Below are 18,205 nucleotides of genomic sequence, written 5' to 3'. Positions count from 1 at the left end.
GAACACCAGCCAGTCTCGCAAGAGGGTGCTTTAACCACTGCACCGCAGAAGGTAAGGTATCATTACATACCCAAGTAAAATCATTAAAGTACATACTTGTTCATCTAGTACTATAGTGCCAACCAATGTACTAGTACTAGTATCAGCCAATGCAGCAACTACAGTACTGTACATGTAGTGCCCTACCTATTACTCATACAGTACATGTACAGTACCACAGTCCTCGTGTTGCATTCAAACAACATGTACTCTAGATAACGTACAATGTGCCGACTCTTAAACCAGTACCACAGCATGCCTTCAACGACCACAAGATTGTAAACCCTGCGACAAGTAGTTATAGGAGTATAGTACTAGTACGTTTAGTTGTCGTTGTCGTATGTAGGGGAGGACCAACTACACATGCGAGTCCTTGAGACAAGTGTACTGTACGCGATCACATATTGCTAATGTACTGTAGTGCCAACCAATATTTCAGCCAATGCAGCAATTACTGCACATGTAGTAGTGTCCTGGCTATGACTCCTACAGTGCATGTACTGTCGTCAAGGTCCTGTTGCTTACAGTTTACAACAGTGAATGGGTCCATGGTGATGTTGGGGCAGAATGAAATGTGATTAAATCTTATGAGTAGGTGTCGTGTAATGCAGAATCGTGTCAAGGCATGCAGTTACCAGGATGTAGTACTGTAGTGTGGCATTAAGAACGCAACTTCCAATTCACACAGCCATATTGTATTTGTAAACGTCTATTCTTCCGTGACACACTCACAGAAGTTTTGTCCAATCTCTACCTTATTTTCTCGATAAATAACAATTTATTGAATTAAATCTGATTAAATCTTATGAGTGGGTCTCGTGTAATGCAGAATCGTGTCAAGGCATGCAGTTACCGGTATGTAGTAGTGTGGCATTTAGAACGCAACTTCCAATTCACACAGCCATACTGTATTTGTAAACACTTACTACTCTTCCGTGACACACGCACAGAAGTTTTGTCCAATCTCTACCTTATTTTCTCGATAAATAACAATTTATTAAATTAAATCTGATTAAATCTTATGAGTGGGTCTCGTGTAATGCAGAATCGTGTCAAGGCATGCAGTTACCGGTATGTAGTAGCGTGGCATTTAGAACGCAACTTCCAATTCACACAGCCATAATGTATTTGTAAACGTTTATTCTTCCGTGACACACTCACAGAAGTTTTGTCCAATCTCTACCTTATTTTCTCGATAAAAACCAATTTATTTACACCTTGATCACATACAATTGTTTAATCATATTTATGTAGTCTGATACAAGCTAACAGTTAAACATATTAACTGAAAATCGCTAAAATAAATGAACTCATGGAATGGTTTATTTGATATATTCGTCGCCTTTTGTCATGGCACAATTAGCTCATTGGTAGAAGCTTGGAGTGGCAAAGGGCGGTGGTTCGAACCCCTTCGTAGAAGTTCATTTTCTTGAAATCAAACTCCTTTTGCTACCCGCACCACACATCAAGAAGCAATCTTAACTTCGCCAACGTGGCAGCCCTCTACAATACCTAGTACTGTAGCAGCAAAAAACTGTTACTACTTGGACCCATTGATGTCTGTGACTGTATACAGCAGTAAGATGTATTTAAAAAGTACCGAGGGGGGCATTGAAGCTGAGGGGGGATCATAGTACAGTAGTTGAGGGGGTAGCAGGGGGGATGGGGGATTCACTATTACTGTCACCAATCAAAGCCAGATAGATCGTCCAGGGTATTACGTACATAGTATAATCACTATTCACACCCTCAGCTACTATGCTTCCCCTCAGCTACTACGCTCCCCCTCAACTACTGTACTATGCTCCCCCTTAGCTTCAATGTCCCCCCTCAGAAGTTATATAGCTTGCATGATTAGCAGGGAGTAAACTGTCTGTTTGACCGCAGCTAGCAGCAAGGGGGGTGGGGGATTCACTATTACTGCCAATAATCAAAGCCAGCAGCAAGTTATACGGTGCATGCACACCATCATATTGGCTTCAGACGAGTAGCGGTGTCGGGATGATGTACCATCATATAGTTGCCTTATCACCACATTCGTGAGTTTGCTACATACGGTACCACTAGAACATCTCAGCAACACGAACATCATTGTAGTGTACTAGTATTTCACATGTATACTAACTAGTATGTACCCAGCTATGCCTACAATGCATGTAAACTCTAGCTAACACACGCTGTGCCGACTCTAGTACCAGTGCCACAGCATGCCTTCAACGGCAACAAAAATGTATACCGTACGACGAGTAGTTCTAGGTGTACACTAGCTTCGAGGCTATCCATAATGCCCTACATCTAACCACCGTACTTTAGAATTCGCTTCGGTATGCACCCAAACCCCAATGCACGCAAATTCATGCGAATACAGTGTACTGTACCAGCACGTAAACCCACATTGCACTAAGCAACCTGTACCACTACACGTGAGGCACATCTATCTACAACCGAACTCTCATAGTAGTACAATACTAGTACTATCATTACCGGTAGTGTAATCCATGGCTTAAGTTGCTTTTGCATACCAAAAGCACAAACAACGGTGTCGTGCTCACAGTGTTATAATTCGCAGTAATATAATGTAAAGTTCAAACAGATATATCAGCTCCAACAGTGTCGTGGTTGAGATATGTGGCGGCGTTGCTAATGCCCCGGGTCCAAATCCCGAAACCAATCGTACTTTTTTGTACTTGTGAATGGTTGTCCGCCTTGTAGTTCTTGGACTCGCAAAACCCGCACGTCTTCGCTGACCGCTTGGCTTGCTTGTCGTAGGGGGAGGTCGTTGTTTTCCGGTCTTCCTTGAACTTGGTCTTGGCCTTGTCCGGCTTAAACGGAGCCGCGTTGGGTTTTACATTTTCCAATCCCCGAATAAATGAAAAATCATTTTCGATCGTGGTGAATGCTGCTTCGACATCTTCGATGCTTTCAAAGACCCTGACCCCGTATTTCTTCCGAAATTCGATTTGGAAATTCGTGGGCATGGCGCTTTTGTAGATCTGGAGCTGGTCGTTGGTGGACAGTTGCTCCTTCTCACTAGCTTGTAGGATGCTGAGTTTTCGTAGCCAGCGGTTGAACTCCACAGAATACTCCGCGACCCGTTGGTTGCCTCGCTTGCGAAGGCGTCGGAGCCTCTCCAACAGTATTTCGCGCGTCCCAATTGGACAATGGAGCTCTGTGAGGAAGGCCATCCCGAGCTGGATTTGTTGGGTGTACGGCAGGTTGCGGTTGTTGGGATGGTTAGTAGTACTGGACAGGTACTTGTCGAGGTGGTGCCCGTGCAAGAGTAGTTGGATGTCGTCGTGAAGCGCCTCCATAGCGCTCTCGTCGTTGAATTGGTACTGCATCCACCGCGTGTAGTCGAACAAGTTCAACCCAAACACCAACCACGCCTCCCAGCCGCTGCCGGTGAACATCCTCATGATCTTCTTTGCCTTGCCACCGTTTGCTCGTGTGTGAGTGAACTCGACTTCTTCCTTGTTGGTCATGGTTCGTTCTTGAAATGCCAAGAGTTTCTTCAGTTGTGGTAGGATTCGCTACTTCGATTGATTAATCAATATGTCACGTCTCCCTGATGTGGTCGATGTGATGCTTGGTAAAATGGAAAGTGATTATCGATATTATCCACTATGACTTGAAGGACGCCGTGAGAGACGTCGTGAGGGACACGCAGAGATATGCAGAGAGACGACAGGTGTGCACGAGGTGTCACTAGGGGTATTGAACGACCAACACTCCTACTCCAACATTCATGTTGCCATACGGCACGACATTCCATCCATGTGTGTGTGTTTTCGTCCAATCAGAGTGTATGTGGAAATCCCGCCAGTCCTTACATCTCATTTCATTATTTCCTCAAGTTCGATGGGGCAGCTGCGTCTGAGGGGGCCGGAGGCAAGAGGCTACACAGTGGCGGCGTGACAACGTGAGCTCGACGGCGCCGACAAGAGGTTACTTGGCGATAACGCCACAAGGCGATCTTTGTGTTGTATGTACTGCATTCAAAGTCGATCGCTGTGGTCGTAAGGATCCAACCTTGAGATGGTGCATACTGTACACTACAGGTAATTGCGTTGTTAAGGTGTTTACTATACACACATGAGTTAAATGATGTAAGAGGAATACGAAGACTCATTCACTTCACGGTGACTACATGTAATCTTGTCACCACTGTCGTTCTAAAACTACCTTGCATGTGATTCTCCACTGTTGCCTTGTAAATGCGGGATTATTCGTATAATTCTGAAGTGGTTGGGCATGCATGGCAGATGCGTAGTGGTGTGGCAGGTGCTGGCGTCGACATCCTTGCGTGGTTCATTCGTGTGCGGGGCTTCATGGTGGTTGGTGCTGACATGGCGGTGTCTGCCGTCATCGAGGAAGGAATACTCAATGACGGCAGACGCCACCGCCATGTCAGCACCAACCACTACATTGACGACCACCTCACTCGTCAATGTAGTGGTTGGTGCTTGACGTCGATTCGTGTTAAATTACTCTGAAAATTCAGTGCACATTAATTCTAGTAGTACTATCAGTCCATAGTAGTACTATATACTTTGAACTTACCGGTACAGTTACTCAGAGTACTCTGTCACGGCGTCCCAACCCAAAACTCAAGTAACCATGTGTGTGACTGACCATACGGGTACCTGATGACACGCCAGTATCGTAAACAAACACTTGATTATACTCCCTTGGGATCTTCCCCAACGAATACTGGTGCTGGAAGCCCATGTGTTTTCTATGTGGTTTTCGTGAAAGTTCGTGTGTATTTCGTTATTTAGTATGTGATAAAAACGGGGTCTCTGCAATGACACCATCGATTGGACCATCCAAGTCATGACAAGCAGCCATATTGCGGCGTCATTCAACCCTGTTTGCATTTCCCATCTCGTGACAGGCCACCACGACCCATGCCTCGTGCGGCGGCACATGCTTAAAGTCGAAGTCCAAAGTACTTCACGTTTCACGCAACACATTGCCAAAGCCGTCGAGGCCACTGGAAGGAGTGCACTCCGATGTATGGGGCCCAATAAATCAATATCCCCTATATCTCTGGGGGTTGATACTTCGTCACGTTACTCGACGATTTTACCCGATACACTTTCGTGTACATCATGCAAAAGCGCGCGGACTTGTACGAGAAGTACAGCACGGTCTGTAGTGACGCACGAAAACGTTACCGCTCCGACGCAATCCAGCTTTACTACCATCACTCACCACCCTGTGAGTTTGAGGTAATCCAAGAGCTCCAAATGGACAACGTTAAGGAGTACGTCAAACTCGGAGTACCTATTCAAAGCCAATACCGATACGTTTGACATACACGAATGCCTACATTCCGACCCAGTACACTGTAGCCGAGCGGGGTATGGGTATCATCGTCACCATGGCTCGCTCCATGCTACTGTATGGTAATTTACCACAGTTCTTGTGGGATGAGCCCATTCCCACGCAGTGTTCAACATACTGCCGTCAGCGGGGACACTCCGTATCATCTATGGCACCAGAGCCACCCATACCGCGCACGTTTATGCGAATTTGGCTGTGTAGCGTATACACATGTCAACAATCCCATGCGAGTGAACAAGCTTTCTCCCCAAGGCATGATGTGCATGTACATTGGCTTACCCGAGACATCTGAGGGTTCAAGTTGCTAAATCTCGACACACATTACGTGCTTAAGAGCCGCGATGTGACGTTCGTTGAACATCAGTTTCCCCTCCTAAAATTAGTCGATGACGTGAAACGTTTTCGAAGTGAACATCCACAGCGGAACTGTTTCACCGTGGAGGCTGGTACGATCACACCTCTCTATCCACCACAGTTGGGTTTTTCTTCGTGGGTCAACATGTACAGTGTGGCAAGCCCCTGTCGTACTTGACGTACCAGACATCACTCCACCTTCCCATTCGCCACCCTGACACCTGTCGTCTACAACTCCGACATAAAAGCGTCGTCGAACGTTGACCTTCAACACAACGGAGGAATATGTAACGAGTACTTCGTTCCACGAGAAGTACAGACTGCCGTACTCTGGCATGTGTGAGTAAGACATCCACCTTCACTCCAACATCATCAAATTGGGCAAACCAGTTGCTAGCAATTCTGCCTCGGCCCTCACAGTCTCGAGAAGCCGCGATAGCACATGTCTCATCCACGTCTACCCCTCTGCATCGCGTTTTCGAATGCATGACCCTGGGACTCTCAAGTTTTTTCTTGGATATCATGTTGTTTGTTCGAACTCTGACAAAGCAATCCCAATATGCAACCTCAATCCTCAAGAGGTTTAGATATGGAGAATTCAAAACCAGCCCCCACTACAATGGAGTGCAACTCAAGCTGTCATAGTCAATGTGTCCTCAGTACGATGCCGAACGCCAGTCCATGGTGGACAAACCGTACCATCCGGTAGTCGGCAGCATCATGTAACTCATGGTTTGCATTCGACCCGACCTCGCGTACGTCGTTCAACAACTGAGCCAGTTCCTTACGAACCCCGGCCCTGCGCGTTGGCAAGCGGCCAAGCACGCTCTCCGGTACATCAGAGGAACGATAGACTACGGTCTCGTCCTCGGCGGTGCGTACGATAGCTTCTCTCCGCTTCATGCCTATGCGGACAGTGACTACACTAACTGTGTTGATACCCGACGCTACGTCGCGGGCTTTGTGACATTTCACTGGAACTCTGCGATCTCTTGGATCGCTAATAGGCTGCGGAGCATCGTCCCCTCGACAAACGAGGCAGAACCCATGATTCTGTGAACCCTTCCACAAGAATGCCTGCACATCAAGTAGGCATTCGGTGAGATGGGACATCCCATCACCACATCGATTCCTCTTGACGAGGACAATCACAGCACCATCCAGATCGTGAATAACTCTGGCCACCATGGGCGTACCAAACATATTGATGTACGCTACCATTTCATCAACGACCTTGTGGAACAACACAGGTTTAGTTTTGTTTACACCGATACGCGAGATCAAGTCGCGGATATCTGTACCAAATCACTTGATGTGACAACGTTCTGCGCTTTGCACAGTCAACTAAGGGTGAGGCAGCTGCCACCCGACAGCACCCTCCGGCGCGAGCCAGGGAGCGCGAACACAGGCCTCTCAGCCCGTGACTTCGCCGACATGTAAGGGGAGGCCCTGGACCATGTCGGTTCGACATCGGAAGGTGACGGCATCCCCATGGTTACTCGATCCATTTGGCCCTACCACAGCGCGTTGTTCAGAAAGGTCCAATCGGCAGGAACCCACTGAAAGGTACATACATCGGACGAGTTAAGTCCCAAACGGAAGACGGTGTAACCAGTGGTGCTTACGCTCACTGAGCTTAACCGCCAGCCTCTTGCTGCACTCTGGGCATCTGATTCCGGTTGACAGTACGTAAAGCTGTTGGTTTACAGTCCGTACACCCTGTTCTTTTAGAGAACGTTCCCTCTGCCCTATCAGTCAGGTAACAGCAGTCTGCTCGTTGAGGTTGTTGTGCTTACTAGAGGCTTTTACTCGGCGTACAAGACAGCGTAGACTCGTCACGGAACATCATAGAACGTGGCCAATCATAGTCGAGGATTTGATTGGCTGTTGGAGGAACTGGCACATCTAGAGCCAGTTACTCCTCTGCTGTCCGAACTAATTCACTCTCAGTTCTTCGTCCACATGCTCGCGTGTCTGCTGCTGCTGCTTGCCCTTTCCACTACAGGCAAGGGCACTCGGACACGCACCACCACCCCCCATCGGTTAGGAATCTGTCTTCTCCACACTTTTTTTTTCGATAGAAGACGCCGCTACTGGACCTCGGCAACGCACGACAATTGAATCCTGTGGACGTGTGGCCGTTCCAACTAGAGAACCACTGCCGCATCGTCAGCAGCGAGCTCGAGCCGACATTTCAATGCACTCGGTTGATCCTCTTGACCACCGCAATCACATTCCGGTGGCGATTTGTGGGCATCGGCCTCATGCAAATCGGCAACGTATTGAGCATGCTCTACGGCCGGTGATGCTCAAGCAGATTCTATCGGCGATGGAGAGATTCGTTGTCTATGTCGTTGTCGTCGCTGTGTCACCATAACCCGACGAGCCAGTTATCGTCTTGCGTAGACTGTCCAAGGACCCTATCTATAAAAGTTGATATAAACTATCAGAGGTTTACCTTGGCGATAGAGTACACCAACCATACATAATATATTATATTGTCTATTTATTATGCCACGATATCCTGGATATTAGTAACCTTTATAAATATATAATCATACGGTATCGCTGGCCTTGATAAAACATACTGAAATTTGAATACATTTATATCCGGATTCGGATAAAAGCAGTTAAGTGTCCGACTCGTATTACGCAAGACGGTATGCGGATTATTTACTACAAGTACTACGTATTATAGTACTTCGAAGTACAACTGAGGCCCAGTTCGAAGTACCAAACTTCCGGAGACTCCTCCAATCAAATCACACGGAGTCTCCGGGATAAAATTAATATTATTCAGGACATAAAATACCCCCTGGGAGTCTCCGGGCCACAAACAGACAGACAATTCGTTCGAAGTAATTGTGCGATGGACTCAAACGCAGACATTTGTGGTGCTTTTGTTGCCGCTGTGCAAGCCGTAGTCTTGAACGACGGAAGAAACAACCCTGGCCCGAAGGTGCACAAGTTCGTTGTACCTTTTTCCAAATAGGAGACAGTTAAAACCAACCCAGGTTACGACCAATGGTTCCGTCGCTACCTGCGATGTCGGCGCTCAGTGTTTACGACGATTGCACGCAAGGTCGACGCCATGTGGACCCAAGTGCACGGACGACTGTACCACAACAGAACCATCTTGGTTGACGATCGCGTACCTGCGCGATACACTACTTGATGCGTGCCGATGGATACGATGCGACAGCGGTAGTCTTTGGGATCAGCAAGACGATGGCGAAAACGTACACGTTTCAAGTTTGCCAGGTTCTCTGCCAGTGCTACTTAGCCGATGTTGTTGCCATGCCCACGCCTCAAGCTGCGTGGGAGACGATTCGTGGTGGGTCCGAAGACGTCGCAGGTGTGCCAAACGCCTACGGCGCTATCGATGGAACCCTGATACCAATCAAACGGTTTAGGGACTATGATGGGTGGAATTGTCGCAAGGGTTTCCCTGCCTTCAACATGCAGGCTGTGGTCGACGACAACATGCGGTTTATGTTTGTACTCGATTCGTTCTGGGAATAAAAAGAGACAAAGCCTTGTTCCGCGAGTCCCAGTTTGGCAAACCCTGCCATCAAAACGTTCCCCGGGGTGGTTGTATTGTGGACGGCGGTGGGTGCAAGTTATACAGCATATCCTGACGCCGTTAGCCCTTCGATCTGACGAAGCCCACTACAATCTCCTACACAGCGGAATGCGAATGGTGGAGTAATATGCATTTGGGTTGTGGAAAAATACTTTTCGTATTTTTCAAGTCAATTTGTTGCATGGGTCGCCTGCCGAGATGGTGCTGCTCATCAAATTAACGCTGGTACTACACAATTGGTTTATTGACGAAAAATCAATTGAAGCAGGTATCCCTAGATTAGAAGACTATGAAGAGTGGATGCATATTAGTTGCGCCGTAGTCTACGAAAGCGAAAGAAATCGCGTTGATGGTGTTGCAGCTCAGCATCTCCGTGACGAAATCAAAACTATACCATTTTGAAAATGTAACTACGAAATAAATCAAAAACATTTCAATTGAACTTTATTGTTTGGATTCTAAAAATATTAGCAACTTCGCTTGAATTACACTCTCTAAGGCCGCAATAGTCCTTTCGTTCATCGCACCTGTTGAAACTAATATTTCCTTCGTTTCCGCCAATATTGTCGCAACTGTAGCAATGCTCGAGCCCGGAACCAAACGAAATGCAGCAGCATCGACTAGTCCTTCAGCCAACGCATCGCCCAAGGACACCAGACCGGCACCGATGTCAACCTTGGATTTGGACCGTTGTTGTCGTTGGCTCTTCAAGTCATCCACCGCCTTGCGCTGGTCTGATTGGGAAGGGAACATCATCTCCAAACTTGACGTCGCTCAATCCTCGCATGTCCCCAAACGCTACAACCATGTCATCCCAGTAGACGGGATAGTCGATAAGGATTTCGGAGTAGTTCCCCGTTGCAGCTTCCTTGATGCGAATAGCCTTGTACTTCGCACGGAAATCATACTCCTCGTTCTTCAACGACGTTGTTGTAACAGCGCTGTCTCCTTCAACAATAATGTTGAACTGCAGGCGCAGACGTTCACACAAACTGCACTTCTTTTGATTTGTGTTGCACTTGCTAACAGTAAAAGTATCCTTGAAGCGGCCGTACCGGAGCTCGAGCAAAGTAACCACCATATCATCACTATAAAATGTCGGTGGCAACGTGACTTAAACCACCTGATCTGCACACGCGGCGGCTTCGTCTTCCACAGTGGCATGCATGGCTTCTTGGAGGAGTCGTACCAGTTCCTGAAGGTCTTTCTTCATTGGTGCCTTTGCCTAGAGCGTCTTGGGCGGGCGAGTCATCTGCAAAAATGGTGGTATATAAGCGGTCCTAACTCGCACCCAATTCACAGATCAGGTGTACTTCACTAAGGTAAATACAAACTCAAGAGGAAATGTTGGTGGGAACATACCATCACTGTTGGGGAAAACTATGACTGGTTGGACGGGGACGACTGGTTGGAAGCAGTCTCTTGGCAAGAATGCAAGTTGATATCATAGAATACATAGTACGAATAGTTCATGCAAATGTCAAGTATTTAAGTACAAGTCAAAGTATCAAAGTGAACAGGTTTCATTTGGAAATCAGCAATGTCGCACAGAATCGATCCCAAGAAGACCCGCGTAGTGTGACCGGTGCCATCCTGTAAGACCAAGTGGATTACTTTATCCAACAGGTCTACGCACTACGGCACCCACAAGAACCACTGACGGCAGCCTGCCTTCCTACAGTGACCTTTTGTGCAGGGAAATGGCTGCCGTCGATCATGGAGCTTTCTTCGACCACTGGAAAGTCCATCTACATGACTCCCCCAACTACATCGGATCACCAGCGACAGTCGGCTACGACTCTGTCGTAACGGCAATCGAAGAAACCGGTGTAAGTGCCAGCGATGTAATATTTCTAATTATTGAATTTGTGTACCGCAAGCTTCGTGGCAACCCCGGAGCCATGATGCGGGAATATGCAAGGGCAAAAAACTTGAGAACGGCCGAGGAACCAGACGATCAGCCGGAGGAAGAAATATCCCAAACGGCTCCTGTGGTCGCTGGTGCTCCAATCGTGCTTGTTGTGCTCCAACGAGCGACAAAGCATCCTAAAAATAATTAGTATAGGTCGTCGTGCAAATACATTCGTTTGTGTCAAATTTTGTTGTTTACTTAAACTGAATCACAATCTCAATTGTGTGGGCATCACATTCTCGATTTTTTCAAATATCCCGATCTTTTATGGTTCGTTCAATAAATGGTCAATCAAATCAACTATTCGGCCAATGCAACATCGAATTAGAGTGTGACTTAAATTCGTGTGACACTGAACCATTTGGACTTACAAAAGTCAGTACAATGAGTAGATCGATAGATTAGCCGAATCAGCACAAGTTCAAATTTTGGGTTAAAGGACAATACGATATATGATGTCTACGACATGGAGTGGCAATACTTTACACACATATATACTATTACATATATTAGCATACGTTTTCTAGACGCACTACTTGAATGCGCATATACAAACACTAGGTAGTAGTTGTCTATATGTTCTTTCAACCGCCATCAATTTAGTATCCTAGTGTAACTAGGTCGTATACTTTATATAAAGTATACGACCTAGTTACGGTGTTCTTTCAACCGCCATCAATTTAGTATCCTAGTGTAACTAGGTCGTATACTTTATATAAAGTATACGACCTAGTTACACTAGGATACTAAATTGATGGCGGTTGAAAGAACACCGTAACTAGGTCGTATACTTTATATAAAGTATACGACCTAGTTACACTAGGATACTAAATTGATGGCGGTTGAAAGAACACCGTCAGCTCGTTTCCTCAGGACGTTCGGCCAAATTCGACGATGTTTATCGTCCCAAATCAAGGTAAAAATGTATGTTTCATGCCATTAACCGGATCATAGGTCGATTGTAAATACCCTAAACAGCCAAGTGGCCAATACCTTTCGAATTCAATTTTTTAGGTATAAAACTGTTTTATACAAACAAATCAAAATTAGGAGGGTCACAAAAACAACCACAGTATAATTATGGCAAAAAGAAATCGTCGAAGCTAGGCTCGAAACGCGGACTATGTCGTCTGCAACTTGGAATCAAACCGACACACTAACGATGCCTTGCTCTACAATGGTATTTAATTGTTATAGTACAAGATTCGTGGCAACCAATTGGGGACACCTACATAGTATAGGACCGTGCTGTGGAAGTACAGTACCGGTAAGCTCACATGTTTGCCGCCCTAGTGTGAACCCTTAACCCTTAATAGAGCCGGAGTCATTACTACCTGTACTACCTGTAGAATTTATGGTGGTAGCCACATTCGACTATGGAGTAGATAGGCTTACTGCAGTATGATGAGCATTGAAAGCTGACCTTGGGGAGGGCACTCGATTGACTATAAGTGGAGTCCATTTGCCTGTTTAGTTTGCCCCTGTGTCGAAGTACAGGTTGGGCTTAACGCGTTAATAGAGATGTTTAATATCGGTAAGTTCTGCTTGGTGGGCATACGATGTTTAGTTTTTACTTAGCTTGTGGATTCCTACCACCTTTACTAGCTTAAATTGAGCGTGATGGTGGTCCCAACTACGTGGTACTTGTTAGCTAGGCGTTGGCTGTGACCATGTTAGTGTTAATATTGTGTTGACGTGTGTAGATTTCTAACTAATTTATTCTTGATACTACACTGGTATGACATCCATGCGCAAATACTTAGTGGCCACGATTAGGCCCCCTACTGAGCATTGCAACGGTCTCAGATTCGGTGCCACCACGTTAGATTTGACAGTTGACGTTCGATTTAGATGTTACGACTCAAGCTACCTGCGATCTGTATATTTTACTTGTCGTGTTTTAAGTTATCAAAGTGCTCGAATAGTAGTGCTGCACCATTTTAACCATGAACTCAGTGAGTTGTGCAGACAAGGTCAGGTTTGTGTACTACCGGTAGTTTTTATTTTGGTGCTGTCAAGCAGTTCACAGTTAACGTTATCCTAAAGTTGCACTTGCTAAGTTGCACTTGCTAAACGTTTCGCAATACTGGTATGCTACGAATTGTAGCCATCGGATTTGACTACATGTAGCGTCTGTTCGTTTATATAACCCAGTAAACTACTCGTCAGAGAAAACTCATATAATATTGTCAACAAACTCGGGTGCTACAAATACTTCCCACAATGCGGGTAGGCGCGGCGATGATTGTCAAGAAGAATTACGACTGCAGTGTTAGAATTATGTATCGCGCACTAGTGGTAGAAATGTTGCACTAACGTTAGATAAGAAATGGAACAACGGACGGAGGAATATCTAACTAGCATACTTGGTGGAGTGCACAGAAGCGGGACTGCTTGAAAATTACGGTGGCTATGCATAGTGGACATCAAAGGCGAGGTAGCTTGGTTACGAAACTTCACATGTAGCGTCAACACCGATTACCGATAAGACTACTGGTGCGTAGAAGGTTCCCGACGTGCACTACATAGCTGATGTGAGGTTATTCGGGATGGGGCACTCCTAAAAGGATCAATCCATTCCATCAGATAGATTACTCTGCGCACATGGGATCACACATTACACGCAAAGTATTTCACTTGTCTCAGTCTTCATCATAGCAGCAAGCAACTATTAGCACTATAAATCCTATCAGTGGTAGCTCGATGAATATATTTCATTATTGACCCTGTCGCAGCAATGAATCCGCTGCTTTCAAACGAGTTTTGTTGACACTAGTTGTTGAACCACCTCTTTGAATGCTGTGAATCTGCTTATTTCTTGTACTCGCTACTTACAATGAGCACATAACGCACACATGAACAACTGGCAGAACGAACCACCACTAGCCTTAACGGCTTGGACGCTCACACTCTGGAAGTGAGCAGCCTCCTACAGCACGCTGGCGAATCACCAGAGACCCTAGCATGTATTCATTCCTTTGACACAGTCAAGAGACAGTAACGTCAGCGCCAAGCTGTGTGCGCTACTGTATCACGCAGCAACACACAGAGCATGTCTTGAACGTTGCTGCCTCGTTGGAAGTTGGCAAGGTTGGCTGCCATGTTTGGGCGACCTTTCCAAATCTGGGCATCATGGGATACTATGATGAAGCTATATATTATGATGACAGCAGTGTGAAAAAACGTGTCAGCACAGCCTAACAGTAAAGTTTGGAGCTTTCATGCTGGAGGTTGCGGGTTCAAATCCCCCCGATGACTCAGCTTTTTTACTTCGAAGTACTTTTATCATTTATGAGTTTGCAGTACAGCATTGAAGGTTGAGTTTGTCCTACAATTCTACCGGTATCAGCACCAGCTTGATGAAAACTGGATTCAAATCTGAGGCACGAACTGTAATTCACACTGGTAGTGGTGATAAATCGACGAACTCGCTGTGTATACGGTCATCATATGGTGCATGGTCAACCGTCGTCCCAATCATCGTATATCCCTATTGACTAAATGCCCCAAAAGTTTGAATTTCATTGTATCGTTTCCGTACTCATGGTACACTTATCCAATATATTGTGCCAAATCCGTGATTTGACACGATAAACAACGTGATTTTTGCATTATTCGTACACGTTAAACGACGGGGGTTTCGTGCTGACGAGGTGTGTTTCCTGTTACGTTGGTGCGTCGTCGCTTCCGCCTACGCGCCACTTGGGAAATGGACTCTTGGTAACTGTATACCAGCTGCAGCTGTCGTTGGGCAATGTGCAACTGTTGTGGGTTGTCTTGAATTTCATTGGCATGGCTAATAACCCATTCGGCCAGATTCACTATCGATTCATGCATAGCCTTGGAGGTGCCACGTTGAGTATGGTCGTTTTGTACCACTGACGTATCGTTCGGAGTGCTTTCCACATTGCCGATTGTCAAGTTCGGCGGAGTGCACGACAATGTCCAGCATGGACTGATTGGACTCCAGACTTAGCATTTCGGACTTCGACGAGGGGAAGGTCCAAAATGGGTACGTAAAGCCACGCACCTTAAACTGCGGGTCATACATCTACATCAATATATGAACTCATTGTGCACATAGCAGTCATTTAATACGCAGGGTTTCACCTCGTTAGATGCATTCGCAACCATATGTGCTAACGGAGTAAGTCTGAGTGAGATTTTTAACTCGTTTCTTATTGAAGTAAGGTGGCATGTTGGCGCAGGCCAACATCCACACCACTTGCACCATCCCCCCATGGACAACCGTTTCAATAATCCAGATAATCGATGATTCGCAAATATTCGTAAACGGCTAGTACACTGTATCTTGCAAACATATCAAAACCATAGTTCATTCGAGTATATGCCAACCAGATAATTGCCGTTTACGAATTCTATCCATTCTCAACTCAAACCAAGTGTTAAGAGCATCTCCACCGCATTCCAGTAAATCGACACACCAATATCCGCATAGTGTTCGGATAACACCCTCCAGTATTGTAATGGACTGATAATTCAGGATAATTCGCACCGCAAAAAGCCCAAATCCAGCCAGTAAGTTCACCATCATTCCACCAGGTAGCTATCAAACCCGCGTTAATTTCGACAATGAGGTATGCTTATCTCCAGGAATGGCACGCAATGATGCGCAACATGCATTATGTACAAAGTAATCCTTATCACCAGGAATGGCATCAACTGCAGTTTCTCATGAACTAGTAAACGGAGTACGGTGATATACAGACATAATAGGTATCTGCCAGCTCGATAGGACCCGCGCTATTGACCTTGGTAATGCAGCAGTCAATGGCGCGGGTCCTGTCGAGTTGTAGTCGATGACATGGGTCCTGCAACATTAACAACACGGCCACCGGTCGCGAAGACATACCCACCGACTGCCGCACGACTCTCGCCAATGCGGTAAGCCATGCAACTTCGACCGGCACAAGACAGACACCGCCAACCACGGCAGGATCGGCCTCGGACCGGGCTCAGACCGGCGCAAATAAGCAATCGGTCGTATTCGCGCTCGATGCTGCCGCCTAACAGTAAACTTATCACGGCATCACGGCAGCATCGACCGTAGGCGAATGCGCTATCGGCCGCAACTGACGTACGCCGCAAGAGTCATCACCACATAAGTCATAAGCTATTGACTGCGGCATACATACCGTGCCAGGGCCGCCACAACTGCACCTCGACCTATGCCGTCACCGACCCTGAGGCTTCGCTGCTCCGTGTTTATGCACCGATGTCTCTATCCGGTCACTATAACCGGATACTGACTCCAGCAAATCCAGTACAAGTCCATCAAATCAGTGTGACTTTTACTGGAATATTTGCTGGTCAGCAAAGTACTGAACCGGATACTGGCGCGGTGCGAAAATATTTCAGTAAAATTTCAGTAAATCAGCACACAGATTTACTGATTGGCCAATTTACTGGGCGCGGTGGAGATGCTCTAATATGGATTACAGTAACCGGACCAATACCCATTCAGTAAACGAGTACTACTATTTGACGTTTTCACCATGGGGGATGCAAAATAGTACTGGTACTACGCACTAAAATAAAGTGTCGGTAAACGTCAAAATACAGTCTGATTGATTAACCCAATGGTACCGTCGCACCATTGGGTATGCCCTTATCATACCAAATATACACACTAGGGGTGAGGACTTTTGATTGGCCTTTCCACGAGATGCAAAACCTGGAGTGCATAGAGCAGGGACTTCGACTCACAGTCAAAACAGTTCGGTAATTCTAATGGATTTGACATTAAATTGTCAGAAATTTTAGACCAATCAACATAATAATATATTTATATAATATTACCGCCAAATATATATGTTTTACGAAGTAAATGTGCAGGATACAATTGCAGATAAGAAACACAAAATTTCGTAAACCCAGATAATGGATATATTTTTATTTGATATTTGTATGCCAAAATTATATCCAGAGATATAAAGGGTTTGACGAAATCGAGTATCCGGACACAGTTTCAGAATCTTTACACAGCAATGTCATCGGCCAAACGCAAGGCCCCAGCGGCGCCGGCCACCGAGGACACAAGTCCTGTCGATTCACCAACTGGGGATCAAGGTATGTTGCTTCGGTATGGCAGTAAAAACACGCTATCAGTACGAGAAGACGCTGTTGCGTATGAATATCGTATTAATACTGAGCACAATCATGAGCACCATTGGCGTATATTGACTTGGATTTCGAAGGCAATAGCAATACCTCCAAGGTGGAGGTATTGGAGACTCCACTAACGTTACTCTACCTCAGCCATTTCTAGGACCTGGTGAGGTGGGGCAGTCGTGCCCTTTGTGTGCACCACACCACCAGCTTCCTACAACAGCACCATTGTAATAGGCTGCTTGCGCCACATCCCGCCACGCACTTGGGCGATTCCACGAAAGCTTTTTTGGGCTTACTTATCGACGATTCTGTCTCATTTATCGTATAGAATAGTTATTGTTAGCCATAGGCAGACAAGGATTGAAGTTACATAGTTAAAGCTATATATATGTGATTGAAGCTGGAAGAGCTCCAGGCTTCACATCCCTCGACAACTTCAGTGTGTCGAGGGCCAATAGCTACCTTGTTTTGATCCTACACACACTACTTGAAGGTTGCATATATTGAGAGATATGACAAACTTCAATCAGTGCAGCTAAGGTTGCACTACTTACATGTATGCATGTCTTTAGCGATGATAATTATGGAGGTTCTAGAGTTAAGCTCACTTCTGAATCCACCTTCCTTTGAGCCACTACCCCTACATCTGTGTGTGTTGTGTGCCAACGTCTGATAGTTATAAATTGCCTAGTCGTAGAACGCATTGGGTTTGCGGAGACTACTGAAGCCTGAATGCACAGAAAGCTCTCCTTTGGTCAAGTGCAGTGCTCCACTGGAAGACCGACTTCCACGGTCCGTGGCTGCAAATTACATAGTGACATCATATATATCCAATCAAA

At 46.0% G+C, this 18,205-nt stretch overlaps 3 protein-coding genes across 3 annotated transcripts; 1 reads left to right on the top strand and 2 right to left on the bottom strand.

Annotated features, from left to right (window-relative positions):
- Positions 1 to 2,206: 2,206 nt before the first annotated feature.
- H257_04768 (hypothetical protein) lies at positions 2,207 to 3,521 on the bottom strand (the record flags this gene model as incomplete). The annotated part of the gene is made up of 2 exons (XM_009829396.1): positions 2,207 to 2,227; positions 2,727 to 3,521. 2 exons carry the CDS (start codon positions 3,519 to 3,521, stop codon positions 2,207 to 2,209), a joined length of 816 nt encoding a protein of 271 aa, XP_009827698.1.
- A 5,242-nt stretch (positions 3,522 to 8,763) lies between these two features.
- H257_04767 (hypothetical protein) lies at positions 8,764 to 9,261 on the top strand (the record flags this gene model as incomplete). Its single annotated transcript, XM_009829395.1, has 2 exons — positions 8,764 to 8,842; positions 8,948 to 9,261. The coding sequence occupies 2 exons, from the start codon at positions 8,764 to 8,766 to the stop codon at positions 9,259 to 9,261; spliced, it is 393 nt and encodes a 130-aa protein (XP_009827697.1).
- A 773-nt stretch (positions 9,262 to 10,034) lies between these two features.
- H257_04766 (hypothetical protein) lies at positions 10,035 to 10,535 on the bottom strand (the record flags this gene model as incomplete). The annotated part of the gene is made up of 2 exons (XM_009829394.1): positions 10,035 to 10,382; positions 10,446 to 10,535. 2 exons carry the CDS (start codon positions 10,533 to 10,535, stop codon positions 10,035 to 10,037), a joined length of 438 nt encoding a protein of 145 aa, XP_009827696.1.
- Between the last annotated feature and the right edge of the window lie 7,670 nt (positions 10,536 to 18,205).

Source organism: Aphanomyces astaci (assembly GCF_000520075.1).
Source record: "Aphanomyces astaci strain APO3 unplaced genomic scaffold supercont1.8, whole genome shotgun sequence".
NCBI classification, from domain to species: domain Eukaryota; phylum Oomycota; class Saprolegniomycetes; order Saprolegniales; family Verrucalvaceae; genus Aphanomyces; species Aphanomyces astaci.
Note: the sequence above shows the minus strand (reverse complement) of the source record. Positions and strands in the feature narration are given on the sequence as shown.